The following is a 27921-nucleotide window of genomic DNA, read 5'->3' as shown; positions in this document are numbered from 1 at the left end:
CAAGCTCCGCAAGGAGCTCGGCCTGTACGCCAACATCCGTCCTGCCAACTTTGCCTCGGACGCCCTCCTCGAGTACTCGCCCATCAAGGCTGAGCGCGTCAAGGGCACCGACATCATTGTCGTCCGTGAGCTGATCGGCGGTATCTGTGAGTCCTTGGTCACTTTGGCGTAGCTGTTTGACCGTCCTTCAGCTAACGACAGACTTTGGTGACCGCACCGAGGCCGGCGAGAACGGCTCCGTCGCCGTCGACGAGTGCAAGTACTCGCAGGAGGAGATTGAGCGCATTGTCCGCGTTGCCGGCCAGATCGCTCGCGAGGCCAACCCCAAGCTCAAGGTCTCGTCGCTTGACAAGGCCAATGTCCTCGCTACCTCGCGTCTCTGGCGCCGCGTCTTCACCGACGTCATGAAGAACGAGTTCCCCGAGATCGAGACGGAGCATCACCTCATCGACTCGGCTGCCATGCTCGTCGTCTCGAACCCGCGCAAGCTTAACGGTGTCGTTGTCACCGAGAACCTCTTCGGCGACATCATCTCCGACGAGACCTCTGTCATCCCCGGCTCGCTCGGTCTGCTTCCCTCCGCCTCGCTCGCCGGTGCCCCCGACCCCAAGAAGACCGTTATGGGCATCTACGAGCCGATCCACGGCTCCGCCCCTGACATTGCGGGCCAGGGCATCGCCAACCCCATCGGCACCATCCTCTCTGCTGCGCTCATGCTCCGCTACTCGCTCGGCCGTTCTGAGGAGGCCTCTCTCATCGAGCAGGCCGTCCGCAAGGTCCTCGACAACAAGGACCAGGGCGGCTACGACTACCGCACCAAGGACCTCGGCGGTGACAAGACCACGAGCCAGATGGGCGACAAGATCTGCGAGGTCCTCGAGCAGCTCATTGCCTCCAAGTAAAAAAAGTGCCCAGTGTAGCACGTAGATACCATAGTTCATGCATTAGGTCGTCAGTAGTCACACAACAACCGTCCAGTATCCATGATTTTGTTGCGCAGGCGCTCGTTGCCCACCAGTTGTATACGACAGACACCGCGAAAAGTGGAGAAACAAAGTGGAGAGTACACCCGGCGAATTACCGCTCGATCGGCTGCGGTCACAGCCGGTGGGACCCCGCACGCTGCCAAGGACAATAGACGCGACGACGCGACAGACGCCTCTTGCCCTTTCCTGACGGTGCCAGGAGCAAGAGCCGCTGTTCGGTATACCGGGGAACGCGGCTGTGCGCGCGTGCGGATCTGCATTGAATACAGCCTCCACAAGCCGCGGAACGTGCGAGGTCACGTCCACGAAAGTTGACTAACCCGTCGCATCGACACAACACTCGACGCCATCATCAGGCCGTATTCTCGGATCTTGGTACCATACCCTTCTCTCCACATCGACTTTGCCCACCCCACCTTCCCCGCAAACGACGACAGCGATCCTCCTTGACGGCGTTCTCCACTCGAAACACTGGATTCACAACGGGTCGTATAAACAATGACAATCTCAATCAGCGCCGAGGCATTCTGGACCTCGATCGAGGACGCCTGGGCCGCAGCAGCCCAGACGCTGCCCGAGGCCTACCGCCCATCCATCGCAGCGGCCCGATCCACCCTAATCTCACCCACGGCGTCGTCCGAGGACCGCCTTTCCGCCGTCTCGACGCTGGACAAGGCTGAGCGCGCCTTCCTCGACGCCACCCGCACCTATCTCGGCACACTCACGCAAGGCGACCTGGGCCAGTGGGACGAACACTGCGCCCAGGCTCTGTACGCGATCGACTCGGCGGCCATCCACGAAGTGCTCGATGGATCCGACGACGGGTTCCTGTACACCCGCGGCTTTGTTGTGAGCCAGGGCAGGAGGTATTGGGAGCTCGTCAAGGAGGATGTGGAGACTTATGGCGTCGATGGGGCCGAGAACGAGAGCTTTTGCTATATTGCTGCTCACTTTTGTAATGACAAGTTTGGGGAGTGGCCGAAGGCGAGCGTTAGTAGGGAGAGCTGCAGCAATGCTGAGGGTTGGAAGGATGTTTAAGTATGCTTTATAATAAGATTCATGACATGTACGAGGTGCCAGCTACATCATCCCAAGGCGTTCCCGGGTTGTCACCTACCTTGCACTGAGCGCATGCATGTGGCCAGTTGCCTCGGAGTATTCCACAGCATATAGAGACGGCGATGGCCGCACCGAGACGTAGCTCCTCACTTGGTTCAGGTCTCTTTGGCCGATATCTGCTCCTCTCAGAGGTTTGTTGGTTATTACCGCCAGCTTTGAGTCTTTCGAGTCCTCTCAATTCGTTCTAAGCCTTTATCTTCGAGTTTCTGGGGTTTTGGTGTCTGTCACAGTTTCGGAGTCCTTGCAGCTCGTTCCGTCTCCTCTCAATTCTTGAGCAATTAGGTCGTCAACGGGGAGTCTCGGCCCGTTATTACCCTCGGCCTGTCTAAACCTCACAGGAGGACACGGTGGGTGGCCACAATGTTCCCTTCGGCATCTTGCGTCGGTATAAACTTGGCATATCCGCATTCTTCTCCCTCGAGGTGTTCCACAGCTTCAGTGAGGGTGCCAAACTCCCGCTCGCACCTGCGGTTCCGACAGGTGAACACGTTCTTCGGATCTGCCATCAGCTCTGCTCGCTCCTTCAACCCTGTACCGAATGACTCACGAGCGTCGGAGTACACATGCCTGATCAGGTCCTCGTAAGAGTGGAAGTCTCTCTCTGGCCCCGTTCGCCCAATGATGGTGCACACGGGGCAGCGCCAGGTACGACAGTGCAGCTTGTGCTTGGGCATAGGCATGGGCAGCCAGTTCTTGCGGCAAACGACCGTCTGTACCTCCCAAAGCAGGCTGACGAGGTATCCCATCGGCTCGCGGTCCGTGATGGCGTCGCTGATGTCCTGGATACTAACCCGGGGAGCATTCGGACAGCTCCGCGTCTCGAGGTGACGCACGACTTGTGCACCCTTCTCAAACCCGGTTCGGCAGAATGGACACTCGATCGCGAAATGGGTCGAGCGGAGGTGTGCCTCGATCCCCTCCTTTGTGCGGAACACGAGGCGACACTCGCGACAGAGGAGGTGGTCTGCGCGCTCGTGGTCCACCAGCCATTGCCTCGAGGGCAGAGGCAACGAGCATACAGTGCACGACCAGTCCATCCCGTGCCCGGCGCGGTGCCTTTCCAGGTCCTGTGCCGAGTAGCACAGACTCTGGCATTGGCGGCAGTAATGCGCTTTGTGGACTTTGACCTCGTGCCGCCTCCTCACGGTCGGGGAGGCGGGGAGACAGTCACACCACTCGCATTCGTACCTGTGCATCTTGCTGGTGTGCATATTCACAGCGAGGAGGGAGCCGAAGGCGTCTCCGCACTCCTCGCAGGGCCAGTGGCCGTGCTCCACTTCCTCGTGCTCGTGCAACTCCGGGCCGGTGGGCCATGTCAAACCGCACGCCTCGCACAGGTACGCGAAGTGGTTCTTGCTCGCCATGTGCTGGAAGCTCGCGCGGGAGGATGCGAAGTAGCGCGGACAGATGTCGCACTCGAATTCAGGCGGGGCGTGGTGCACCGCGGCGCAGTGCGCGTCGCGTGCTCGCCAGCCGGACGGGAAACCTTTCTGGCAGGTGCCGCAGGTGAAAGTTGTCAGTGCCCATGGGTGATGTCGATTAGTGTCGGTAACTGGAAGGTGATATGGAGAGATGTTGGAGTAGGCTTCCTTAGGCGTGAGAAAGGTCATACGTCCACAGGATCACCGGTCAGCTGCCGCCGGACCGACAGCCGCGGACCACAGTGATCAAGTGACCGATCTCACCCTGAGCGATAGATAAGTCTTGAACTCTAGTTCTGTGGATGCACGAGGCGATGTGCAACGATACGGGGATGCCTTCCCTTGCTGCTGTCCGGTAGGGTATACATCATGCGTGCGTGCACTTCCTTCAGACTATCGAACACTGCCTCTTCGCCCCCAATCCCTGCATCCTAGTCTTACAACACCCCTGCGTTGAGCCGCCTTCTCCGAGTTCTGGGACCTTCTCCTGTGCGGAGACAATGACTCGCACCCACCCTTTCGCGCTCTTGGTGCGCCTCCCGGTTGGAGATCATATAAAGACCACGCGCCTGCTCCGCGTCAAAGTGTGCACGCAGTGCTCGCGACGACGGCGGGGAAAGCGACACTTCCCAACCTCGAGGTGGTGCACGGCCGCCGCAAGGCTGTCGAACACTCTGCCGCAACCGTCGTTAGGACAGACGTAGGTGTTGGGCGGGTCTGCAGCGTCAGCATCCCTCAGTCACCGAGCAACCATGGCGAAACTCACAAGGCACGCAAACGAAAGCCAGGTGGATGCGGAGGTCCGTCTTCGAGCCAAACTTGCCCTAAACTTGCCCTTACAGGCGTAGCACACCCATGCCCTGCCGTCCCGCCCACAGCGCTTCACGCGCCGCGCGACCTCCCTCCTGGGGCTGAACGCGAGCATGAGCCTGACGACGAGTGGTCTCCTGCGGATACGGCGGTTGCGTCCCCTCAGGATCCAGAAGAGGAGCGGGTCGACGCCGGGGACGACGGGACATGCGCCGCGCTCCATGTGGTGCGCGACACCTGCAGCCGTGTCGCACGTGTACGTGCAAAAGGCTCGTGCTGGTGCTGTGCGAGCTCGTCGGCGTTCTTGAACTGGCGCCGGCACACGCGGCAGCGCTGATGTTCCTTCTCCTCGTGGCTGCGCGCGGCCTCGTTCGTCGCCCACACACTCTTGCACCACCGGCACTGGAAGCCGTGCACGTCCTCCATGTGCGCCTGCCCTTCGTACAGCGCATCGTCGGTCGTGGGGATTGCGATGTCGCAGGCGGGGCAGTGCCAGTGCTCGTGGTCGTCGAGCTTGTGCTTGAACAGCTCGCCTTGCGTGGGCCACGTCAGGTCGCACTCGTCGCAGCGGAGGCGGAAGTGGTTCGCGGCCGCCATGTGTCGCCAGCGCTCGGTGTCGGTGTCGAATGTGAGGGGACAGGTGTCGCACTCCATTCCAGGAAGGGGGTGGTCGGCTTGCGCGCAGTGTCGGTCGCGAGAACGTGAGGTGCGGAACTGTCCTTCGCAGGAGCCGCAAGTGAAGAGACGATCGGAGGGCGCTGACGCCATGGTTGGTCAGCGGTGAGTGGGTGAGTGTGAAGAAGGAAGAGGGGGACACCGTCAGCGTTTGTCCCCTGCCATGTCGGCGAGGGCGAGGGAGTGTGTCGCACTCTGGAAGGTATGCCGACGAGGCCGTTGCACCAGTCTACGTCTATGTGGAGGTGACGGAAAGCTCCAGTCCTCTCAGGCTAGAGAGGACAGAGGAGACAGGTTCCTCAATAGCAGTCGGATATAGAGGTGTTGATGCCGAGCTTGAAGCATGCGTATGACGGCGTGTAAGGTGTTGCGGCCGCTGCACGCTCCCTATCTCGGGCACCGACCACAGCACCTGATGCGTGCCGACAAGGTTGCCCTCAGCGTCCTGCACAGTCCTAAACTTGGCATACCCGCACACCTCGCTCTCGATGTGATGCACGGCAGCAGCGAAACTCCCAAACCGCCCCCCACATCGCACGTTAGGACAGAGGAAGACGTCCATGGGATCTGGTGGTCAGTACTTTCTACCGCTTCCCAGCAAGCCGCGTACTCACGAGCAGATGAGTGGAGATGCTTAACAAGCGCCTCGCGGGAAGGAAAGTCGCGCTGCTGGCCCGTGACTCCATAGATGGTGCAGAGCGAGCAGCGCCAAACGCCCACGATGCGCCAGGCCCTGAAGATTTCCCGGTATGCGTGCTTTTGCGTCGTCTGCCGCTTCTGGAATGAGACGGCATTACGCACCGTAAGCGCGCTCTTCAAGTATCCAGTCAGTTCGCGGTTCCTAATGACCTCGCAGAGCTCGCGAATCCTGACTCGAGGAGCAGCGGGACACACACCCTGTTCGAGGTGGTATACGAGCCTTGCAGCGGTGCGGAATCCGCCGCGACAGAAGGGGCAGCGCAGTAGCTGGCCTACATGCGCCGGCGAAGAGCGGAGATGCCCCTCGATTTCGACCCGGGAGGCGAACATAAGGCCACACTCGTGACATACGTAGTGGTCTGCACGCTCGTGCTCGAGGATAAACTGCTCGTTCCCTGCCTTGACGTCGCACAACCCACACCTGTGCCAGTCGCCGTGGGATGCTTGGTGCCGTAGCAGGTCGTGGGCGGAGTAGCACAACTCCTCGCATTTGTGACAGTAGTGTGCGTTGTGCACCAGAACTTCGTGCTGGCTCAGTTCGGAGCGGGAGCGCACGACGGCGGGACACCACTCGCACTCGAACCGATGGCCCTTGGTGTGCGCTTGCAGCTGTAGAGGTGTCAGGTGGTCGGTTCCGCACTCCTCACACTTCCTCCAGGCATGTTCGTGCCGCTCGTGCATCGCCAGCGCTCGTGGTGAGGCGAAGACGTACGGACACTCGTCGCAGGCGTACACGCCGTGTGAAGTCTCATGGTTCCTCAGCTCCAGGAGCGTCACGAAGTCGGCGTCGCAGTAGTCACAGGCGTACCAGTGCTTGTTTCGCTCATGCCGTTTCAAGGTTCGCAGGGTGGGGTGCTCCTCCTCGCACTCGTCGCAGATAGCTCGTCAGCGACATGGTCGTTCAGCTCGCCCTCGGACTCGAATCCCGACTCGCAGCCGTGACACAGCCACCAGCTATGGTTCCTCGCTGCGTGCGTCTGCAGTTCGGCGAAGGTGGGCCAGGTTCGTCCGCACTCTTCGCAACTGTAGGGACAGTGGTTTGCGTCCCTTTCGTGCTTCAGGAGCGCTGGCTCGGTCTTGAATGGGCGGCAACAGGTCGAGCATTCGTACGGAGGCACTATGTGGCCGTATCCGGCGCAGTGTCTGTCCCGTGTATCCTCGGCCGCGAAGCATTTGCTGCAAGCCCCGCACGCGTATCTGTGAGAGTCTGCCATGAGTGAGGGTGAGCGGAGTGGAGGTGGTGTGAGAGTCAGTGTGGAGGCCGATGGAGCATGCGACTATTTTATGGTCACCAGGCTGACCGCTGGTCAAATGACCGATCATCCCTGATTATGGCTCGTGGCATCTGACCATGAGACGAACCGCATTCACCGCTTCCTGTGGTAGCCAATGTAGGACTGACTGCTACGCGGATGCTCAGCCCAAGTCGCCCGTTGTGATCGTATGCACAGACGTCGCATAAGCTATTCACAACTAGTTCGTCCTCTCCCGCCTGCGTCTCCGCCTACTGCGTGGCTTCCACATCGCGGCTAACCTTGTTCAGCCATATTATTCCAGTGGGGTCATTCACATGGAGCGAGTGCCTTGGCAGAGCACGAGTGAGCCAGCCTCGTGCCCGACGCCGCGGCAACTCTCCATCATAAACGAGTCGTTGTGGTATTGCCAGGCCCAGCCTGGCGAACAGATGCTGTTGCTGATATTCCAGCGTCGTAATCACAAATCATAACTGCCACTTCTGAGTGCACAGACGCAGTGCCTGTGCTCCTTTTGAGCTTTTGCTGAGGTTCTGGTGCCTTCCAGATATGTCGTCGGTTCCGTTGAACAATGGACAATAGCGTCGACTGACGCTTCCACAATCATGCAGTCCATTGTTGGTAGCACGCTGCGCGCTCAGAACGCGAGCAAACGGTTGCTACCGATGAGGGTGCCCATGGTGTTCTGCACCTGGTGGAAGTTCATGTATCCGCACCCCTCGCTCTCGAGGTGGTTCACGGCCGCGGCGAGGGTCGAGAAATCCTTGCGGCACGAGCGGTTGGGACAGTGGTAGAGGTTCTGTGCGTCTGGGTGTGTTAGTCACTCTTGCCTACAATTGTAGTACTTACGAGCCGGGGAGGCGAGGTGCTGGTCGAGAGCACGCTGCGTGCCAAACTCGCGGTAGCAGAGGGAGCACTCCCAGGCCTGACCGTTCCACCCGCCCTTTGTCGAGGTGTACTTGGTCGTGTCGTACTCGAGGAGCAGCTTTGTGACGTATCCGTTCGGATCGCGCTGCTTCATCATCTGGAAGATCGCGCGGCGGTCGACGTTACGCGCGTTCGGGCACGATCCGCGCTCGACATGGTGCACGACGCCCGTTGCCGTCGCATACCCCGCCGAGCAGAAGGGACACTTGATCGGCGTGCCGAGGTGGGCGCGGGAGCGGCGGTGCTGCTCGAGGCTGTGCGCCGAGTTGAACAGACGCTCGCAGGCGTGGCAGTAGTGATGGGCGTGCTCTTCGTGGTCCTCGAGCTGCGAGTCGAACTCGAAAAACATGTCGCACCACTGGCACTCGCGAAGGTGCTCGTCTTCTCTGTGCTCCTGCAGTTCCCACTCGGCATAGAACCCGTCCCCGCACTCTTCGCAGTGCCAGTAGTCGTGGTCGTCGCGCTCGTGCTCGCGCAGCATGTCCATTGTCGGCCAAGTCTCGTCGCACATGTCGCACTCGATTGAAAAGTGGTTGCACGCGTCCATATGTTGCCACCGGGCGGCGTCCGTCTTGAAGTAGCGAGGGCAGGTCTCGCATTCAAACGTGGGCCGGCTGTGGCCGAGCGCAGCACAGTGCTTGTCGCGCGCGCGCCAGCCTGAGGGGAATTGCTTCAGGCAGGTGCCGCACGTAAAGTCGTCGACCAACACCATGGTCGAAAAGCGAGTAAGTGTGAGAGTGAGAGGAAGGAAGGAAAGGATCGGGACACCAATGATAGATAGCACACGAATCTGAAACGTCCGACCGGATCGGCCGACCGGCTTCCCTGACATTCAACCCGGAGCCCTCTGTCGGGGGACCAATGCACCCCACTTGTTCTTTACAACATGCACATCGCTTGCATTACATACAGCTATACAACGCCTGGGGCCGGAACCTTGTGAAGTGGGATAATGGAGGGGAGTGTATGGATGGGTGAAATGCTTGCAGATCCGACTGTTCATGTGAGTGGAAGTGGAGTGGGGGCATAGCTAAGCGCTGAACACGCCCTTTTTGTGTTGTTCGCGCGCGCTGAACGTCAGTTTAGTCAGCGCAGAGAAAGCTTACCGAGTCAGGATTGCGCCTGCTGAACGTGAGAATCCGGCCTTGATGAGAGCCGCGCGGCAGAGGACGCTCTTGTCATTGTTGAAGATGCCGTCGCCGAAGAACTCTTTCAGGATGGCGGTCTGCAGTCAGCGCGGCCGGACACACCGGCTCACCTCTCCTGGCTTCCAGGGCGACCGTGATGTGCTCGAGGGTCGAGGCTGGGAAGGAGTAGCTGCTTGTTGATTCTGAGCAATCGTTCCACCTTCGTCTACTAAGGTACTGGGTGCGGGCTACAGTCAGATGCTACCTCCCAGTAACAAACTCACCGCTCCTGACTGCTTCACATTCTGTCGCTGTCGCTTTTGAGCTGCTTGAGGCGGATCATCATCAGGTGCGGATTGCTTCTTCTTGCGTTTCGTGGTAGAAGCCTTTTGGGTTCGGCCGTTTGGCGTCTATGCATGTCAGCGACGTAGGCAGCGAGACAACGTACAGTTGCAGCTTGGTCTTGGTTGCAAACCTTGTCGCCAGCAGCAGAACCCGCCTTTTGCCGCTTGGGAGGTGGCGGCAAGTATGGTTGGGGCGAGTTGATGACGGATGCAGTCTGTCGTGTGAGATAAGGGTTCAGCGTCAGACATACCGTATCACTGCTCTCCCGCTTGCGCGTCCGCTTGGCAGACATCATTGTCTGCCCGCCTAAGATGGACGTGCTGTACGTTTGAAGGTCGATCAACTGACGGGCATTGCCCTTGTTCTTGAGCTTGTGGGCGGGAAGCGGCTTAGTCGGGCTGGGAGGTTCCTGTTGAGCAGCCGGAGTGTCGGCAGGGGTCGAGACGGCAGAGAGATACGGGGTGGAAGCGACTTCTGAAGCCCCCGCCTCACTGGCAGAGTCTAGCTCGCTAAGCTCCTCGTCATCTTCGACCGGCGCCACAGGAGCGTGGTCTTCTCCAGCCACATAGCCGGTGACAGCAGACTTTGGCAATTCACCAGATCCGGTCACGTTGACGAGTGTCAGGGGCCGGTGCTGATACGGCGATGGGCCAGATTGCCACCACTTGAGTTGCGGCCGGTTAGGGGACAGTGGCTGCTCTGCACTGCTGCCCGCATCCGGAGTGGGTAGGGGAGGCACTGCGCCTGTGATCTGACACTCCATTGTCTCATCAACGCCCTTGAGTGTGGGTTGCAGGGTGAGGCCGTCGACTGCGGGCAACTGTAACTGTTGGACAGGTTCTCCCGTGTACTCTGGTCCGTGGGCAGGGCCATCGTAGGTTGGTGAGACGGGTGACGTAGTTGGACTCTGGCTGCTGCGACTGTCTCTTGCTGCCACATAATCGACTGGTGTCAGTGCCAGATTGGCAGGAGGATTCCCACTGCATGACTTGGGGCGACTGGGCACGCCAAATGCGGCCAGCTCAGCAGAGTCCGTGGCGGTTGCTCCAATTTGCGGCGGGGCGGATGAGCTGCGACACACGTCCTCGCTCCACTGCACTGGCGCGGGCGAGGGAGATTGTGAGACTGTAGGGAACGTTCGCGTGTTCATAATACGACTGGGCGTTGGGGTCAAAGGTTCAAGAGACTGCTCCGCCAAATGACCGGAGCGAGGAGACAGTCCACCGGCTTGCTTATCATGGACCGTACTGCCGCGATTGAGCTGGATAGTGGCATTGGCGGACGCGGACTCGAGCGGCAGAGGTGCTGAGAGACAGCCTTTCGAGGTCGACACGATGGTGGCGGCAGCTGCGCGCGGGATCTGAGTGATCAGTTCAAGCTGCCTCATGGTATGAACTCACACTTAACGCCCCTGCTGGTTGATCCGTGTCAATCGTTGTAGGGGTCGCTATACGGGAGGCGGCATCGCCAAGTGACTGCGGAGAGGCAGAGCCCGGTTCAAGGGGGTCTGCGGATGCAATGCACGCTCCGCCACAGGGGTGCTGATCGAAGGATCCTCTGCCTTGACCTTGCGGCGTTGTAGCCGGAGCAACAAGGGTGTGGTCGACGGGGTTTGAGATGAGTGCGCCCTCCGAGTCGAGCGTTGACAACGGCGGGTGGCAACTCGGAGCCAGATCGGAAGGAGGCGTGTGGAGTGCGGGTGACTTGTCATCTGGGGTGCTGACGGTGCTGATGAGGGCGGGAGGCTGGGTGTCAGCTTCCCTGTGTGTGCATAACGCTGCGCCAGCGCCAGGCCCTCGTTCCTACCTTTGCAGGCGTCGACTTACATCTGCAGCGGCATTGTTTGCCTGGAGTGACTTCAGGGCGAGGGCATCGACGTCGTCGGGGTCGAACTTGTATTCTTGGGTGGCCGATACGGCAGAGGTCGGAGTGGGATATCCGAGCAGTTCAGCCTCCGGTGCGTCCAGGGTGACATAGGGCGGTCCGTTGATGCCCTCAGCGCCCGCCAGATCGGTCCACGCCTTGAGCATCTCTGGGGGTAGAGGGAACGAGTCGACGTCTTCCTGGAACTGATGCGAGGCGGCGTGAGGCGCCTCAGCTGTCGCGGCCGACAGCGTCCGTGCTGCTCCCGGACATGAGCCGCCTGGCGCACTCGCGGGCAAGACCGGGAGTACCCTGTTCCTGAACGCTGAGCCACTGGCGCTCGCAGTCGTGTCTACTGACAACCTCATAGGATTCGAGCGTCGTGCGCCTGGGCCTGGTGTAGCGCCGCTGTCCATGGTCGTCCCGGGCTGGCGAACACGAGAGTGAAGGGAAGGGTGATCTAGTCGGGTGCACGCGAGAAAAGGCGGCAAAGGTGGTGAAGTGAACTAACGATGCTGAGGGGAGGTGCTTGTCTTTTGAAGGGCAGGGCGGAGCTAAGAATAAGGAGGGGAGTAAGCTATGGTGGCATGGGAGTAACTGAAGGGGAGGGGGAGAGAGTGAGTATTGTCGTCGCAGGGAGAGATGGGGAGGGAGAAGACCAAAGTTGGGGACCAAGACGGAAAGGAGTGTTGTCGCGGGGGAAGCGGTGAGCTTTGGATTGAGGCTAGGGGTCAGGAGCGAGGAGGCGAATGTGAGTTGCTGTGCTGTGAGTAGAGAGTGGAGTGGAGGCTGCGGTTGTGTTGTTGTTGTTATTGTGGTTCTTGTTGTTAGGTGATGATGGTAGGGGTGTGGAGGTTAAGGCTGAAGGGCGGGCTTTGGAGGCAGGGGTGTGTTAGATTGGAGGTGATGTGTGCGACATGGGTTGCTCTGCTCAGCGAACACTGAAGCGGGAATGAGTGAGGCTAGTTCCAGATGTGAGCGAGCGGATGCAGTGATGCGCTGGTGCGCTTGAATGATGGAGGCTGCGTTGGAGAGGACTGGGGCGAGAGCGCCAGAGGCTCGAGCACAAAGGGGTGAATGACGACGACGATGCGCACAGACACACGTCGACACGCCTCGCGCCTTGATGCGCCTGGAAGCTGGACGCCTGCCCCCGGCAGCCTGCCCGCTGCAATACAACGTTGAGACACTGATTCATACCCGATCGTCGCGACACCGTGCCCGCGCGTGCAGCGCCATCAGCCGAGCAAGTGCTGACAGGCGTGCAGACATCCGGTGGAGGTGCCGAGCATACTCGGGGTGGCGAGCCTGCCAGAGCAGAGAGGCGCGCCGATAGGTGCGTCCGCAAGGCGTAGAACAAGGGCGCAGCGTTGAGTGGCGTCTGCATTGCTGCCATTGATCCTGGGACAGTTGCATCTGGTACCTGGTCTGTCCGTTTGCCACCGTTGCACACACGTACTAGGCAAGTAGGCGCATTCGTCGAATGTCTGCATCGCCTTCTTGTCAGCAATGGACAGTGTTCACCTTGCTGTGCATACGTAGTCGTCACAACGTTGCAGCTACTGTCGGCGGCGCTGTGTCATGCGCATGCGTGGGAGAGACTCGTTCGCTGTTGCATCAGATTGGGTGGCGTACTGTAACGAGAAATCAGGCGCGTCCTGTCATTGACGTCCAGGGCCGTTTGGTTCCGCGGGATGGACGACAACCATCCGAGACGGCTGGAGGTTTATTCGCTTTACGAGCACCAGCGCATCTTCACTCGCATACTTTGAGCCCGTAGTCGTCGTCTCGTTCGCACATTGCCTTCGCATACAGCATTATGCATGTCTTCGGGGTCTAGCTACTGACATGCTAACTTGTGTCACCCTGTTTCCCCACATGTGCCGCTGCGGGCCTATCTACCGCGGGTATCAGGCGATGACTCGACAATTCCCTGCATGCTCGCCTTGTATTCACTACTCTCCTGTCCTCTCATCTCAACTCTCCTTATCATGTCCAGCTCAAACGGGTCCGACGAATTCGATGAGATTATCTACCCTCGTGACGAGTATCCATCCTGGGCACAGACGACATACTATTACCCTGGCCTCCTCCAGTCGCACAGCCGCGAGTACCGGATCCTGTTTGCAGCCCAATGTGCAAGCCGCAAAGTCGCTCGTGCAATGACCTTGGACGGCGCAGGGTTTCGAAACCACGTTGATGAGCATGATTACGCCCTCAGCATCGTGGACATCATACTGCAGCGGTGGGTCCTGCACACTGCACATCGGAGACCAAGAACGCTGACTCTAGAATCGAAGAGGAGAGGGATGAGTGCTTGACCACGCGGCGACCGTGTACGAAGACTGTCGCATCATGGCGCTCATGGGTTCGCGACACTGCTTACTACGTGGACGATGAAGTTGTATGTACCCAGGGCAGTACGAAGCGCATTGCTGACATGAAGGCCCGACCGCAGTTGGAGAAGCATGTGCCAGGTGTGGCCAAAGTGCTTGATGGCTGGAACAGAACGGCTCGCGCGGACTTTGTCCTCGCATGCGCTGACCAGCACTGGTGCACGACTGACTCGGTTGAGATCAACAACGGCCGAATTGCCTGGGACAATTACGCTGCCATCGTCGAGTCGTACCAGCCCGGTGAAGTCGAGAAGAGCAGGCTCTATTCCATCACCACCTTCGACCCCGCCACTTTCACATCGACGTGCCAGTTCGTGACCTGGGACGGCCGCGAGGTTCCCGATCCCACCGCGATGCCCTGCGCTTTCCCGGGACGGAGCGGCCAAGACTCGGCGCGGCCGGCGTGGACCGGGTGTAGGCGGCCCCCGAACCGTCTCTCTCTCGTCTGAAGCGTCCGTCTCCCCTCGAAGCCCGCGCAGCCCCCAAAGCCCGGTGGACCGCGATCCAGCGCGTCCTCGCCTTCCGAGTCCCGCGATCGTGACAGATGCCGGCGACTGCGACGTGGGTGCCGTAGCCGTCGAGCTCGAGTCCAAGCCCCCAGTTGCATAGACACAGCCGCATAGCCGTCCAGTCACGGCTCTCTTGTATCAATTATCTTTCTGTATCGATTAGTCCTTAGACTTTAGCAGTCGCCGGGTTTCGAGCACTTGCTCCGTTCCCTTTCCTCTGGCGGTGAGGGGCTCCAATCCGCCTCGTACAGATGGTTGTACCAGGGCAGAAATGAGTGGTGACCCTTGGACTCATGCCCTCATGTCATATCCCTGCGCCGGGTTCGCCAAGCCTTCGACCGGGTCTCGGCAGGTTTATTGCACCCGCTTAACTGGCCGGGGCAGCCTTCACTGGTATCAGCAGTGCGTGTTGTATCGTATATCCGAGGATGTCCCGAGCCCCTCCTCTGACTCCTCTGTAAACCACTCGCAATTGCAGCCCTGCCTTCCTTTCGGTCAGGCCCGACCCGAGGTTGACACGGCCCACGGCCCACGGCCCGCGGGCCGGGCCCGTCGCCGACACACGCCGCACACCCACCATCACCGGGATGTATGTCGGGAGGTTTTTTTCCCTTTCTCTTTCTCCACTCCCTCTTGCACTCCCATTTCCACTCTCACACTCCATGCTGAGCGCGCTGCGATAGTACGGCACTGCTGTTTTCCTCGACTCGACATCCGCAGAGGAACAAGAGGACCAAGCCTGGCCGCAGATCGGTTGAAAATTGACTCATCTCTTCGTGGCATTGAGTGCAGGTGAGTGGAAACTTGCCGATATCTCGGGGTAAGACACCAGGCCGTGTCGCCATCACAGATGTGCTGGTATAAAGCAAGAACTGACGCTGCAGACGGCCATCTGAACCCCCATCGCCACCTCGCATCAGCATACACAGCGCAGACCATGTCGTTCGACGAAAAGTACGAGCCCCCAGAGGCATCGCAGGCGGCAGTGGAGAAGCTTGCCGAGGCCCCGGGCCCGTCGCCGCCACCACCGCTTGAGCGAGTAGCGTCCCAGACGTACAACTACGGCGCGCCGGGGACAATGGAGCCGCACGCGGGCACGGGGCTGAGTCTCGTCGAGTCCTCGTCGGGGCACAGGCCGCAGCACCAGTATCTGTGGAAACGGCTTGCGAAGCCGCTCCCCCTGCCTTCGAAGGCGCGGTACAATGTCATGATGTGAGCTAAAAAAGTTCCCTTTCTACTCATCCCTCCCATCTCCATCTCGTGATGTGCAAGTGCTAACCACGTGCCAGCGGCACCCTCTTCCTCGTCATGTTCCTCGCGGGGTGGAACGACGGCAGCCAGGGCCCCCTCCTCCCGAGCCTGCAGCGGTACTACGGGATCAACTATTTCGTCGTGTCGCTGATATGGATGTTCAACGCGCTCGGCTTCTTCTTCGCGGGCCTCTCGAACGTGTACCTGACCGACTGGTTCGGGTTCGGGATCGTCTGCCCCTTCGGCAGTGGGATGCAGGTGCTCGCCTACGTGCTCATCTGCTGGGGCGGGCCGTATCCGCTGTTCTGCTTCGCGTTCGTCCTGAACGGCTTCGGGCTGGGCCTGCAGGACGCCCAGGTCAACACGCTCGCGAGCCGCCTGCCGCGGCACGCGAGCACGATCATGTTCCTCCTCCATGCCATGTACGGCCTGGGCGCGACCGTCGCGCCGCTCGTCAGCACGCAGTTTGTCAAGTCCATGGACCAGCACGTTTATTATTACTACTGCGTCTCGCTTGGCCTTGCGTTCTTCACCATGAGCGCGCTGATTGTCGTCTTTGGGTTGAGGACGGAGGACCAGATCCTCGGCCCGCGGGCTGAGGAGGAGGAGAAGACGACGACAGTGGCCGTCGAGACGGACGCCGCGGTTCCGATCGAGACGGCCCTCGCCGAACCCCCGACCCTGGGCGAGCACCCGACCACCACGACGAGCACGACGGCGAACGACGAGGAGCGCGTCGTTGGAATCTCGGAGAAGGAGACAAGGAAGGCTTCGCCGCCGCCGGTCTCGAGCACCAGGAGCGCTACGGCTCCAAGCCCGAGCACCGAAAGAGATGGTGAGCGAGATTGTCTCACTGTTATGTTGTGCAGAGGGTTGTGCCAAGGTGGGGAGGTCTTGAGGCTGCCGAGTAGGCGATGCTTCCTTTTGTTTTCCGATAGTTAAGATGGCTTTGCGCAAGCCACTGACAGCGATGTCTGTGGAGAAATTTCATAGAATCGGCCAGCTAGTCGCCCAGCTTCGCAGAATCGGCCAGTCAGGGACAGCCCACCGTACGCAGAGTTGCCAGAGGCCCCGTGGGTGCGCAACACCTTGGCACCACCTTATCTGAGAATCATGGCCATGTCCACAAGCTCGTCAGTTATCAACCAGCACTTCTCTGGGTTTCAACCTTGGATAGGGTGCAGATCTATGTCTGATCTTGCCACCTTTCAAAACTCACTGCAAACGGACTTCTTCATGGCTGTTGCCAGCAAGTTGAAGCTGAACGGTGCAGCTGTAACTTCGCCGTTGAAGTCCCTGACTGGCCGATTCTGGCATGCTGGCCACAGGGCTGGCCGATTCTATGAAATTTCTCCAGCCCAGGTGGACTGAGGTGGACTTACTCGGGAGGTTAGGATCGGAGGGTAATAGAGACGGAGGAGCAAATGGGGGAAACCAGGTCAGGCGCATCATAGACCAAGGACACTACCAACTTGTAACACCAGTATCTACAGCGAAATTGCATAACCATATTGAACGAGTGATTTTGGATTTATGAAGCTGAGTAGGTGTGATGTGAGACGGCCCCTTGTGTCAAGAGGGCGAGGAGCCACACGAGATCCAGACTGCGCCCTCTGCGCCCTCGTCGCCACGCCCTCCTCCGTGTCTGAAGCTGAAACGGCGATGAGACCGCTTCTCATGTCTCACGCACTGCTTTCTCAGGCCCATGTCTTGGCCCGGTATGACCCGTGCCCACAACAGAACAGAGCCGTTGCGCAGTCGTCTCCTTCGCCACTACCCCTTCTCCTCGAGCTCCTCTGGAATTGAAGTATCCTCAGCAGAAGAGGAAGCACCATTCTCAGTGACAAGGGCGTATCAAAACCAGCATGCATTACACTGGTGACCAAAAGCAAATTACAAGAGGGCGTGGGGTAGATGGGGGGGGGATACTGTACTGCTGTGCTCTTCTCTCTGAAAACTCGCTTCTACTATAGATTGCTGGCAAAGATGTGTTTTGCCTCGATGCTGAAAAATCGGTCTAGAACCTGGACCCAGCGACGGGAGCTGGTGCGCGCTCACCGTCCGGGCTCCCGGGGCCACCATTGATGGGCGACAGAGCCGGTGTCGGCGCCGGCGAGGGCCGGGGCGAATCGAGCTGCCGCCCGGGATCTCTTGATCCGACGCCCTGCAGCCCGCCGCCCTCCATGATCTGGTCCTCGATGTGGTCGCCTGTGCCGCTAACAACGTGGCTGGGGTGGTCGCTCGGCGTGTGCGGGCGCGCACTGTCGGGGCTGAGGTGCTTCATCTCTATCCGCTCGGCGGCGGGGAGTTTGCCCTGCGGGGGACGGTAGTAGCTCCTTCGTTGCGAGCGCGTGTAGTCGAACACGGCGAAATGGTCCTCCATCATCCGCATCTCGGGGGAGAGCTCGGCGCCCTCACCATCATTCTTCCGCTTCCGTGCTTTCAGCGGGTTCTCCTCTAGCAGCAGCTCCTCGAGCTCGTGCGTCGCGTCAAAGTTGGCGCGCTTCGAGTCGGGCTCGAATGGCGGAACGACCTGTTTCCGGCCGAGCGCTGCCCAGTCCAGACCCGCGAACCATGGGTGCGCCTTGATGTCCTCGAATCCGCCGCCGCCGGGGCGGTAACCCAGGCGCTTGTTCGGATCGCGCTCGAGGAAGCTCCGCAGCGCGTGCATGCCCTCGCTTGAGCAGCGTGTCGGCGCGTCCTCCGGCCATGACAGCGGCTCGTGCAGGATCGAGTTGGTTAACGCCGAGTTGGTCTTCCCCCGGAACGGCCGCTTGGCGAACAACAGCTCATACGCGAGAATGCCGAGAGACCAGTAGTCGACTGGCGCGCTGTAGCCCCGCTTCGTGAGCACCTCGGGCGCCATGTACGCCATACTTCCCGCGACACCGGTCAGCAGTCGTCGCTCGCTGAAGTGCACGGCGATGTTGAAGTCGGTGATATGCGCATGCCCTCGCTCGTCGAGAAGAATGTTGTCCGGCTTCAGGTCACGGTGAACGATCCGCTTCGAGTGCAAGTAGTCGATCGCCATGGCAATCTCGGCGACGTAGAACCGCACAACCTCCTCCGCCATCGCGCCTGCCCGGTCGAGATGGAAGCGCAGGTCGCCGCCCAGCATCAGGTCGAGTACGAAGAAACAGTTCTCGTCGTCCTGGAACGCATACCGAAGGTTCACGACGAACGGGTGGTCGATCTGATGATATCAGCTAGACCCTCAAGGCACAGCTCTTACCTCCTCCAGCAGTCGCCGCTCCTGGATGATGTTCGCAACAGCCTTCATCTTCACGCACTTCGCCTTGTTGATGTACTTGAGGGCGAATAGCGTCTTGGACTGCTTGTGCTGCACGACGCGCACCTGATGTCAGCTGCAACAAGTCGCTCTAGCTCACCTTTCCGAAAGCTCCCTTGCCCACGCTGCGCAGGAGGTAAAAGTGGAACAGGTTGACCTCAGCATCGAAGTCGATCGCCTAACCTGTCAGCTCGAGCCGCCGCGCAGTCACTCACCTCTGGCTTACAGCAGGCGGCACCCATGGCTGCAAGAAGTTATCGGGGACAGACACGGTGTGCTGTCCAATTCGTCGCGGTCGGTCGAGGTTGTCGCGTGGGCGTCGTCGATGGAGATGGAGATGGAGAGACAGGTAGAACGCCGAGAGGATGGGCAATCACTCGTCTTATGTCTGATGGAGACCGCTCCAAGCCCAAAACCGACCGAGAAGATGCGGCGCACACGAAACGGCGGCTAGGCGGTGAAGCGAGACAAGAGTAAGCCTCAAGAGGGAAGAGGTCGAACAATAGCTTGGAATGTAAAACAATGGCTGGGCGATCAGCGGGTGCTGGCGTCCGTTGAAGGATGGAACTTTTGGGATCCGCTTGTCGATTCGAGGCCAAGCGCACGCGATTGAGGGCAGTTGGCAGCGCAAGCAATGGTTGGAGCGCCAAATGCCAAGGCCGGGATAGCTTTTTAGGATGACGAAGGAGTGCTGGCGGTCTAGCTTGATGAGGAGGTATGTTCCGCTGTTTGTGTCTCGCTCGTAGGACGCAGGTCCGACGGGCGCGGTGTATCGAGTGTCGAGGGTCTTCTGATCACCGTGTCGCTCACGGCCCTCGTTCAAGGACTAAGGCGCTCGACCGCAAAATGCGAACGAGATCGTCCGGAATCGTGGGCGGAGGCTGAACCTCCGAAACAACTGAGGAAAAGTCAGACCACCTGCCAGCACTGGTTACGAGGATAGGCGCTAGTTGTTGTCGTGGTGGTGTGCCGAAGAATGGATGCCATTCGACAGGGGAGGCCAATTTATTCGAGTGCAAGGCCAAAGCTTGTACAGCTTGAACCGTAGTCCAAGACTCGAGCGAGATATGCTCCTCGTCGGTGCCTGAGGCCTGCCAGGACCAACTGGGCCACTGGGCCGCACACCGATCTGGGAGTGCGTCGAAACCTTGCGAGTCCGGCGGCAATCGTCGTCACTGCTGTCACCCACCTGTCCGGCACTAAAGGTTGTGCGTCCGATACGATGGGTCCAGAGTCGGGAAACGGACACGTTGGAGAGGTCGAGTAAAGGATGACTTTCGATCGCGCCGAGATGAGATATGGAGAGTCGCAAGCTCGATCCAGGTACCAATGGGTAGGGAACGGAATTAGACCCACGACTACCGGTGCAGCTTGCAAACTGAGCTACCGGCAACGATATCAAAGCCTGTGTTGAGGATGGGTGAGGGCGGTTCGACGGGGCGGCGCGGCGACGTGGTAGTCGATGGGCAAGAGAGTGGAGATGAGAGAGAGGAAGGGCAAGGGCACGTCGGATGACAGATTGAGGCGGCGGTCGAGTTGTTGAACCGGGCCGTCAGGGTCCAGCAAGCCAAGTAAGGTCCAAGAGATGCCGCTAACAAAGGTGGCCGACCCGTTGCCATTCACTGTGCACACATCTGTTCACGATCACTGCATCGCTCTCTGGGCATTCAGCCTCTGGCACTCTCGGCACTCTGCATGTACATCCGTCAATGAGTCCCGAAATCTGCAGCACACAACTTCAATGTGCTTATCTTGGCCTGCAGCACGACCGAACTGACAGTCGCCCACCCACTCGTACCTCACAGCGCCCGTGCTCAGCGTCGTACCAAACCCGGCCCCGCCCCGCTTGCCCGGTACCGTCCCGCTTCCACCCATCGGCACATCAGTCCGCTCAGCCAGTCCGGTCCCCTCGGGGCCAGGTCGTGTCTTTCATTTACTTCATCCTATCGTTACAAATGTGCTCTCGAGACTCTGTTGTATAATCTGTGCTCTACTGTCCCCGCCGTGCCCGATGGGCGAAGCACTCCGGAAGCAAGGTGGCGGCGACGCTTCCGGCCGGCAGGTGACGCTCGGCCACCGCCTCAACACCCGTCTAATCGTCTACACCGAATCTACACCGAAGTCGCGGAAACCCTCTCGGCAGAACCGAGCACCTCCTTGCCCTCCCAGAAGCGCGGGAGCTCGTTTCCGGGAATGCTGATGTCAGTTATGGTTCGATCTCGCGGCAACTCACAAGATACGCTCGACCTTGTCCTTGGTAAGAACACACATCCTGATGCATCCTCCTGACGATCCGTCGCGGCTCATGGCGAGAGCAAGAGCTGCCGTCAGCTGCGGACAATCATGGTTAACTCACTGTTCTTGACGAACTCGATCGTCTGCTCCTCGTTCCAGCCCTCACGATACGTAGCGTCGCAGTATCCGTAGACGTACGTCGATCCGGATCCACCGATAGCCCACGGCTGCTTGAAGGTACCGACGCCGAGCGGAATGTTGTACACGCTTCCTCCGTTCTCCTTGTCCCAGCCTCCAACAATGATACCAGCCGAGAGCTGGTCCTTGTTCTCGTAACAGAGCTTCTCGAAGAGGGCAGCGATGGTGGCCACGGGAGGAGCCTCACCGTAGATCTGGGTGTAGAGCTGGGCGTGGTGGTGGACAATGTCGGCGACGGCCTGGGTGTCGGCAGCAGATCCGGAACGGCAGCAGTAGATGCGGTCGTGGATGTGCGTGAGCTTGTCCGTCACACGATTGGCCTGCGGGTTAGCTACAGGCGACATGATAGCTCACAATGTAAGCTCCGGTGGTTGTCCTCGAGTCGGCACCGATAACGACACCATCAGCGAACTGGACGGCCATGATCGAGGTCTGGACAGTCAGCAAGCGTCAGCGTTCGAGAGACGTACACCGAGGTTGACCTCGCCCTTCTTGAGGTGCATAATGTCGACGTTGTTGATGTTCATGGCTTCTGGGGTGATGCGGGGAGTCGAAGCCGGGGTATAAGATGTGTCGAGACGACAGAGATGTATCAGCCAGAGTAGAGTCGTCCAGCCGCGCAAGCGAAAGCAGCCAGTGGTCGATGAAGTCACAACGACAACGCTGACGCGCTTGGGTGGATGAATGCCACGTGGTGTGGGTATCGCCGGAAAGACCGGAAGGGTGGCAGGGCGCGCCTTCTGGGGGGGTTGGAGAGGCGCGTCACCACAATGGCGGGGTGGTAATGACCGAAATTAGAAGAGCTAAGGAAAAAGCTAAGGGTGAATACCTTAGTTTCGGTAATGGTGATCATGCGCTGCGGCTGGGTCCACCTGCGCGCGTCTGGCCAGGCTTCGGCTGGGTCATCTGTCTGCGGCTGTCTGGGCCTGCGACGTTCTGGGAGGGATACCAGGCATGAGGACCAAGCCACCACCCCCTAATAGCCCCTTCAACACCCCTATTTACCACTGGCCTGACCCACTTCTCTTCATCAGAATCGCGATCACTGTCTCCACCAACATTCATTCCACTCTTCTTTGTAACATACACACACACAACAACACACGCATCCCCCGGTAACACACACCGACCAGCATCAACAACGCCTCCTCTGCCACCGCCTCATCGTCATAAAGCATCTACCGCGTCACTATCCGGATCGATCTCGGGAGATCCGTTTCCCCTATTACACACTCCCTTGATTATTCTCGCAATCTAAACTCTCGCAATTCTTATATCGCGACCGGCGTCTTCCACCATCGCGTCCCTCATCCCTTGCATCTATCTCGGCCCCGACGCGAGACGACCCTCATGCCGTCAGTGCCAGTCATTAACACCGCTGGCATCCACTCCACAAAGGACTATGTCCCTCTCGACGACCAACTCGAGGAGGTCACTGGATCCCCAACAACCGCCGTCAACGGCTCGGTAGTCTACTCGAAGCCGCTTTCTCACGGCCACGGAAGCCGTCACGGATCGGGAAGCGCTGGAGGAAGTCGATGGGTCGAGGAAGAAGACGGAGACATTGGAGCGGTCAGGTACAAGGGCAAGGAGAGAGCCTGGGACGAGTCCTCGTCGCCCGCCCAGAGCCCAGCGACGGCAGACTTCAGCCACTCGTACCCGCCATTGAGCCAGGAAGAGGAGGAGGAGAGGCGTGTTCAAGCAGTGAGTATGCCCCTCGTCCCGGCGCAATCGTAATCAGGCGCTGACGCTGTGATTTCCACTTGCATTGCTCTTCCGACACTGCCTTTCACTTTGCTTGCGGCGCACAGAACCTGGCGAAGTTTACGGCCCGTGAGACGGCTCGCCGCAAGGCTGCGCGCGCTTCGCGTGTTTTCCCGTCACAGACCGACTCTGGCCGGTCCTCGGCGAGCTCTTCCACCACCTCGCTGCCTCGCTCGAGACTATCGTCGATCCAGGGCACCGTCAAGCGATCTTCTGTATTCGGCAACCTCTTGCACAAGGGCAAGGGCAGTCGGAGTAGCAGCACGTCTTCCTCGCAGTCTCATGACGTGAGTCACCCCATGAACCATACCTATCGGCAATCTAACTCTGGAGCAGTTATCTTTACCCTCAACGAGCGGCGCCAATGCACAGACAGCCTACCCGAACCCTTACGACAGTCCTGCGGAATCCGACCCTCTGAGGTCACCGACCTCGGCCGCGGCCTCGCCGACAGACGCCTCCTTCAAGCCGAGCATGAAGAAGTCGAGCCCGTTTGCTGATCCGTCGTCCGCCCAGAGTCCGGTTCAGTCACCGACGGCAGAGGGAAATGTTGGGTACCAGGGACAGCACTGGCGGGGCGGAGCAGCGGTGACAGAGGAGTCTGTGGCGCCGCCAAAGAAGGAGAAGTGGTGGCATGCGCTGTGTGCGTGGGGCAACGACCTGGACGGAGGACACGGGAACCGAAGCAGCAACCAGGCAGGACGGACAAACCCGTTCGAGTAGTTGAGGGAAGGCGGAGGAAGGAACATTAGTTGGCGACATCGGACATCATTCATTTTTAGTGAAGGCATACATTACACCCTTCGTGAGTGCGGAGAGTAGAGTAGATATACCATAGAGGTAGGAGGAGTTGTACAAGCTGTGACTCTATATCGTGTAAGGAAGATGCATATGTAGCGTCCTCTGTCGCGGACACAGGTTCGGCGCTGTGCACGCTGTGGGTGGTCGATCAGTAATGAGTATGGAAGGGCTGGCTGGCTGGCTTCGGGTTGTTTACTTCCGCAAACGCGTCTGAGCGGGAGCAAATCCAGCCAGTGAAGCCACGCGAAGGCGGGCAGGCCGAGGGTGGGTGGTTCCTTCTTTGAGGGCGGGTCTCGATGGTGGACTGTACGGTGATACGCTGGATGAGTGTCCCACGCCCTACGCCTTGGACTCCGCCGTCGTGCTCCTAAGCATCCACCCTCGAACCTCGTACCCTCCGTACCCTCACCCTCGGCGTGCACCATCAACATCCAACGCTTGCTTTCAGCCAAGTTGAACCTTAGCACCACTTGCAATCCACCACCACCACACACATCCATCCCCATCCCCCTCCCCCTCGCATCAACGGCTCTGATCCGCCGCACTACTCCACACGCCAGAGAACGCCGCCTCCTCCCCTGCCCTTCTCCCGTCCCGTGCCCCGCCTCCATCCAGGCAACCGACCGCCGCCTTGTTGATTTATCTTCCCTCGACATTGACGCGCCCCGACATCCGACATAGCAATCGGACCAGGGACGACGCGTCCAACATCCATCATCAACCGCCGGTAGTCACTGTGCGACAAAGGGCCCCGTCCATCAAATTACTCGGCCCACACCACCACCACCAACCAACATCCTTGCATTGTCCCTTCCCGCTTCCCTCCTCCTCTCCACCCCATGGCCAGAGAGACCAGGGGTTCGGCGCGTGCTGCCGAGTCACCCACAACACGTACGTGCAGACCTCCATCCTCCTCAACCTACACTGGCGCCCAATGTTTGCATGTCGCTAACCTGATGCAGCCCAACCCGACTCGAGCACGAAACGAAAGCGCATGAGCGCTGATGCCGCCGCCTTGCAAGAGGCAAACGGCGGTGACAACCACGACACGAAACGAGCACGGATGGCAAACCCGAACGGAGCAGGCGATGCTTCGAACGGTAACGACGTCAAGACGGAGGATGATGGACCAGGACGACCGCTGTCCATGGACGTGCGCGAGGCGATTGCCGTCGTTATTGCTCAGTGAGTCCTTCATGCTGACCATGTGTCTGTACAAAGCTGACAAACAGAATGGCCAAGAGTCTACCGCCTCCCATCAACAACCTGCTCTCGCTGTCACTACCGCCCGACTTCTCGCGGTCAGACGAGAACACGCTGGGCTACATGCTGAAGCAGGACACGCTGACATGGGAGAACCTGGTGGTGGGTGTTTTGCTTCTGACTAATCCGGGACGCGTTGCTGACCTCAGTCCACCATCCACCTCTTCACGGAGCATCTGCTCGCGCCGTCATCCTACCCGAACCCGGTGCCGTCACTGTCGCGGATCCACCTCCCGGTGCCGCCTCTCCCGGCCCACTTCCCGCCGATGACACTGTACTCATTCTGCACCGCTCTCCATCAGATTCTGCTACAGGTCGAGCCTCTGGACGACGGATCATCCCCGCTTGACTTTACGCAGACGCAAGAGCGCTGGGCCCTCATGCAGAAGACGCCCGGAAACGGCGTGGGTACCCTGTCCGGCGAGTGGTTCACGGCGAGCGTCGACCTGCGCGAAGTCGAGGCCGCGAAAAAGAAGGTCAAGCTCGAACCAGGCAAGACACTGCTGGAGACGTTTGCGGAAACGGGCCAGAAGTTTGGATACGCCAAGCCCGTCGCCGTCCAGACGAGTGGCGTCCTCGGCGAGCCGGACGAGAAGGACGTGCCCAAGCTCTCTGAGGTCGTGATCCGGAGAGCGAGTCTGAAGGCGCAGCGGTGGAAGGACATTCTGAAGGCGCGCCGGACAGGTTCTTTCGACACGACGCTGCACCCGGTGTCTGTCCCTCGTGTGTCGACTGGTGCATTCACCCCGAGTTTTGCGCCGACGTACGACTCCAGCTCTGCCGCGGGCATGGGCTACGACTCTACTCTGGACGCCATGCACGAATCTGCCCGGGAACGCAAGTACCTGAAGGAGTCAACGGTACACAACGTCCCCGAGGAGGGCTGGAAGGGTGTTCTCGCGAAGAAGCCCGAGAAGCCCGGCGACAAGCTCGAGGGCGAGGACGAGGCCGAGGTCAAGGTCGAGGAGTCTGTCGACGACGTTCTGGCCGCGAACGCCGAGCGCATCGAGGAGCTGCAAGAGTGGCAGGAGCTGCGTGTCCGGAAAGGTGACGCCACCTGGGTCAGCGACCGCGAGCAGGCCGTCGCGGACGAGTTGTTTGCGTCGCTCGCCAAGCTCGTTGAAACCTCCGACACACCACCGTCTGCCCTGGTCGACGCCAAGCCTGGAATGGCCCACACCCTCGCGAAACGCTTGCTTGCGAACCGGGCGCCGATCATCCGAGGCACGCTCGACCCTGCCCGTCCTCGTGCGCTTCACGACAACTCGACCATCCGGCTTAGGGCCCAGGCAGCGGCGCAGATCAACACGCAGGCGCCCTCGGCGCTCGGCCTCAATGGAGTCGCACCGAGCCCGCATGCCCCGCCACCAAAGGCGCAGCAGCCGTACGGCCAGCCGCAGATGCGGGAACCGCCACCGCACACAATGCCCAACACGCCCCGGTACTACCCGCAGCAGCAGCGGCCGGCGTACGGCAGCGTGCCGGCCATGTCCCCCCCGCAAGGCGGGCAGCAGCACATGGGCCAGATGCGCATGCCGTACCAGGGCGGCGCGGCCGGCTCGCCCTCGTACCGCCCGCAAGCTCCGAACTACCCGCGCACGCCCATGACGCCTGGCGCGCAGAACGCGAGCTTGGGCGGCCCCGTCCAGTCGCCGATGCCGCAGACGCCCGTCGGCCCCGGCTCACCGATGCAGGCGCCGATGCAGCAGCAGCCGATGCAGTCGCCAATGTACCAGCGCATGGGGCCGGGACCGTCCAACCTTCGCCAGTCGTACATGCCCGGCTACGGCAGCCCGGTGCAGATGCGTATGATGCCGCAGCAGGTGAGCCCGCAAGTGCAGGCCGCGATGCTGGGCATGCCGATACCGCAGCAGCAGATGACGCCGCCGGGCATGACGCCTGGCGCCATGACGCCCGGCAGCCACGGCAGCATGACGCCCGGCGGGCCCAGCGGCATGATGCAGCCGCAGATGGGCATGCAGGGCCAGAACATGCAAGGCCAGGGCATGGGCATAGGCGTGCAGGGCATGGGACAGCAGGGCCAGCAGGGCATGCAGCAAGGCATGCAGACCCAGGGCATGCAGCAGGGCATGATGCAGATGTCGCCGGGGATGAACATGGGCATGCCGATGATGGGCAACCCGGCCGTGTCGCCTCAGCCGCAGCAGGGCCAGATCTCCCCAGCCCAGCAGCAGCAGCAGCTCATGCAGCCGGGTATGCAGATGCAACCCGGCATGCAAGGCGGCATGCAGGGCATGCAGGGGCAGGGCCAGATGATGGGCCAAGGCGCAATGGGCATGATGGGCGTGCCCATGATGTCGAACCAGATGTCGGGACAAATGGGCATGGGCGGCGTCGGCGGCGTCGGCGGGATGTCGCCGCAACAACAGCAACAGCAAATGCAGCAGAAGCAGATGCTGCAGCACCAGCAGATGGCGCAGCAGCAGCAACAGCAGCAGCAGCTGCTCCAGCAACAGCAGCAACAGCAGATGCTCCAGCAACAGCACCAGCAGCAGATGCTCCAGCAGCAGCAGATGCAGCAGATGGCCATGCTGAACCGACAGCAGTATGCGCAGCAGCAATAAGCCCGCCCTCGCATCGCCGAATCTCGAACACCACCCCTCCCCCTTCTTGGCCCCAGCGCAAGTGCACGCCAACTGCAGCCCCGGCCCGTCATCAACCCCTACCCTACGGCTTCGGGAACCGAGTCCAGCCGCGACACCGGTCAACCCAGTGGGACGACCACCACGACACCGATACGCGAGCAGAAGAAAGAAGAAGCGAACCACCCCAGGACTCATATTGGATTTAGGATAGTAGCATACAGTTTGGCCGAGCCTTGGCTCGGCGTAAGACAAGAACCAACTGGTGTATCAGCATGTATTGTGGGTATAATTTCGAGGTACGCTTGCTCGAACAGCTGTTCGAGTTCGAAGGCAAGGCACCAGGACACCCGGTGCAACCGATTCCTGGACTTGCTCCGACGTGCA

The 27921-nt window shown here is 60.0% G+C and overlaps 9 protein-coding genes across 9 annotated transcripts; 6 read left to right on the top strand and 3 right to left on the bottom strand.

Annotated features, from left to right (window-relative positions):
• Positions 1-1484: 1484 nt before the first annotated feature.
• On the top strand, positions 1485-2024 carry A1Q1_03591 (uncharacterized protein; the record flags this gene model as incomplete). The annotated part of the gene is made up of 1 exon (XM_014323389.1): positions 1485-2024. The coding sequence occupies one exon, from the start codon at positions 1485-1487 to the stop codon at positions 2022-2024; it is 540 nt and encodes a 179-aa protein (XP_014178864.1).
• A 644-nt stretch (positions 2025-2668) lies between these two features.
• On the top strand, positions 2669-5041 carry A1Q1_03590 (uncharacterized protein; the record flags this gene model as incomplete). Its single annotated transcript, XM_014323388.1, has 3 exons — positions 2669-3620; positions 3985-4562; positions 4628-5041. 3 exons carry the CDS (start codon positions 2669-2671, stop codon positions 5039-5041), a joined length of 1944 nt encoding a protein of 647 aa, XP_014178863.1.
• Positions 5042-7622: 2581 nt separating this feature from the next.
• A1Q1_03589 (uncharacterized protein) lies at positions 7623-11641 on the bottom strand (the record flags this gene model as incomplete). Its single annotated transcript, XM_014323387.1, has 8 exons — positions 7623-7762; positions 7813-8504; positions 8997-9099; positions 9149-9254; positions 9302-9427; positions 9466-10722; positions 10763-11107; positions 11189-11641. 8 exons carry the CDS (start codon positions 11639-11641, stop codon positions 7623-7625), a joined length of 3222 nt encoding a protein of 1073 aa, XP_014178862.1.
• Positions 11642-13216: 1575 nt separating this feature from the next.
• Positions 13217-14070, top strand: A1Q1_03588 (uncharacterized protein; the record flags this gene model as incomplete). Its single annotated transcript, XM_014323386.1, has 3 exons — positions 13217-13470; positions 13518-13629; positions 13684-14070. 3 exons carry the CDS (start codon positions 13217-13219, stop codon positions 14068-14070), a joined length of 753 nt encoding a protein of 250 aa, XP_014178861.1.
• A 997-nt stretch (positions 14071-15067) lies between these two features.
• A1Q1_03587 (uncharacterized protein) lies at positions 15068-16752 on the top strand (the record flags this gene model as incomplete). Its single annotated transcript, XM_014323385.1, has 3 exons — positions 15068-15342; positions 15420-16216; positions 16397-16752. 3 exons carry the CDS (start codon positions 15068-15070, stop codon positions 16750-16752), a joined length of 1428 nt encoding a protein of 475 aa, XP_014178860.1.
• Positions 16753-17398: 646 nt separating this feature from the next.
• Positions 17399-18912, bottom strand: A1Q1_03586 (cAMP-dependent protein kinase; the record flags this gene model as incomplete). Its single annotated transcript, XM_014323384.1, has 4 exons — positions 17399-18574; positions 18653-18721; positions 18771-18795; positions 18854-18912. 4 exons carry the CDS (start codon positions 18910-18912, stop codon positions 17399-17401), a joined length of 1329 nt encoding a protein of 442 aa, XP_014178859.1.
• A 1869-nt stretch (positions 18913-20781) lies between these two features.
• On the bottom strand, positions 20782-21630 carry A1Q1_03585 (20S proteasome beta-type subunit, Pre3p; the record flags this gene model as incomplete). The annotated part of the gene is made up of 5 exons (XM_014323383.1): positions 20782-20866; positions 20904-20955; positions 21027-21402; positions 21458-21535; positions 21586-21630. 5 exons carry the CDS (start codon positions 21628-21630, stop codon positions 20782-20784), a joined length of 636 nt encoding a protein of 211 aa, XP_014178858.1.
• Positions 21631-22453: 823 nt separating this feature from the next.
• A1Q1_03584 (uncharacterized protein) lies at positions 22454-23590 on the top strand (the record flags this gene model as incomplete). Its single annotated transcript, XM_014323382.1, has 3 exons — positions 22454-22807; positions 22915-23154; positions 23204-23590. The coding sequence occupies 3 exons, from the start codon at positions 22454-22456 to the stop codon at positions 23588-23590; spliced, it is 981 nt and encodes a 326-aa protein (XP_014178857.1).
• Positions 23591-24507: 917 nt separating this feature from the next.
• A1Q1_03583 (uncharacterized protein) lies at positions 24508-27748 on the top strand (the record flags this gene model as incomplete). The annotated part of the gene is made up of 5 exons (XM_014323381.1): positions 24508-24559; positions 24631-24853; positions 24901-25033; positions 25081-27260; positions 27508-27748. The coding sequence occupies 5 exons, from the start codon at positions 24508-24510 to the stop codon at positions 27746-27748; spliced, it is 2829 nt and encodes a 942-aa protein (XP_014178856.1).
• Between the last annotated feature and the right edge of the window lie 173 nt (positions 27749-27921).

The sequence above is a fragment of the Trichosporon asahii genome, assembly GCF_000293215.1.
Source record: "Trichosporon asahii var. asahii CBS 2479 unplaced genomic scaffold scaffold00056, whole genome shotgun sequence".
In the NCBI taxonomy this organism is placed as follows: domain Eukaryota; kingdom Fungi; phylum Basidiomycota; class Tremellomycetes; order Trichosporonales; family Trichosporonaceae; genus Trichosporon; species Trichosporon asahii.
This window is presented reverse-complemented; position numbering and strand designations above follow the sequence as displayed.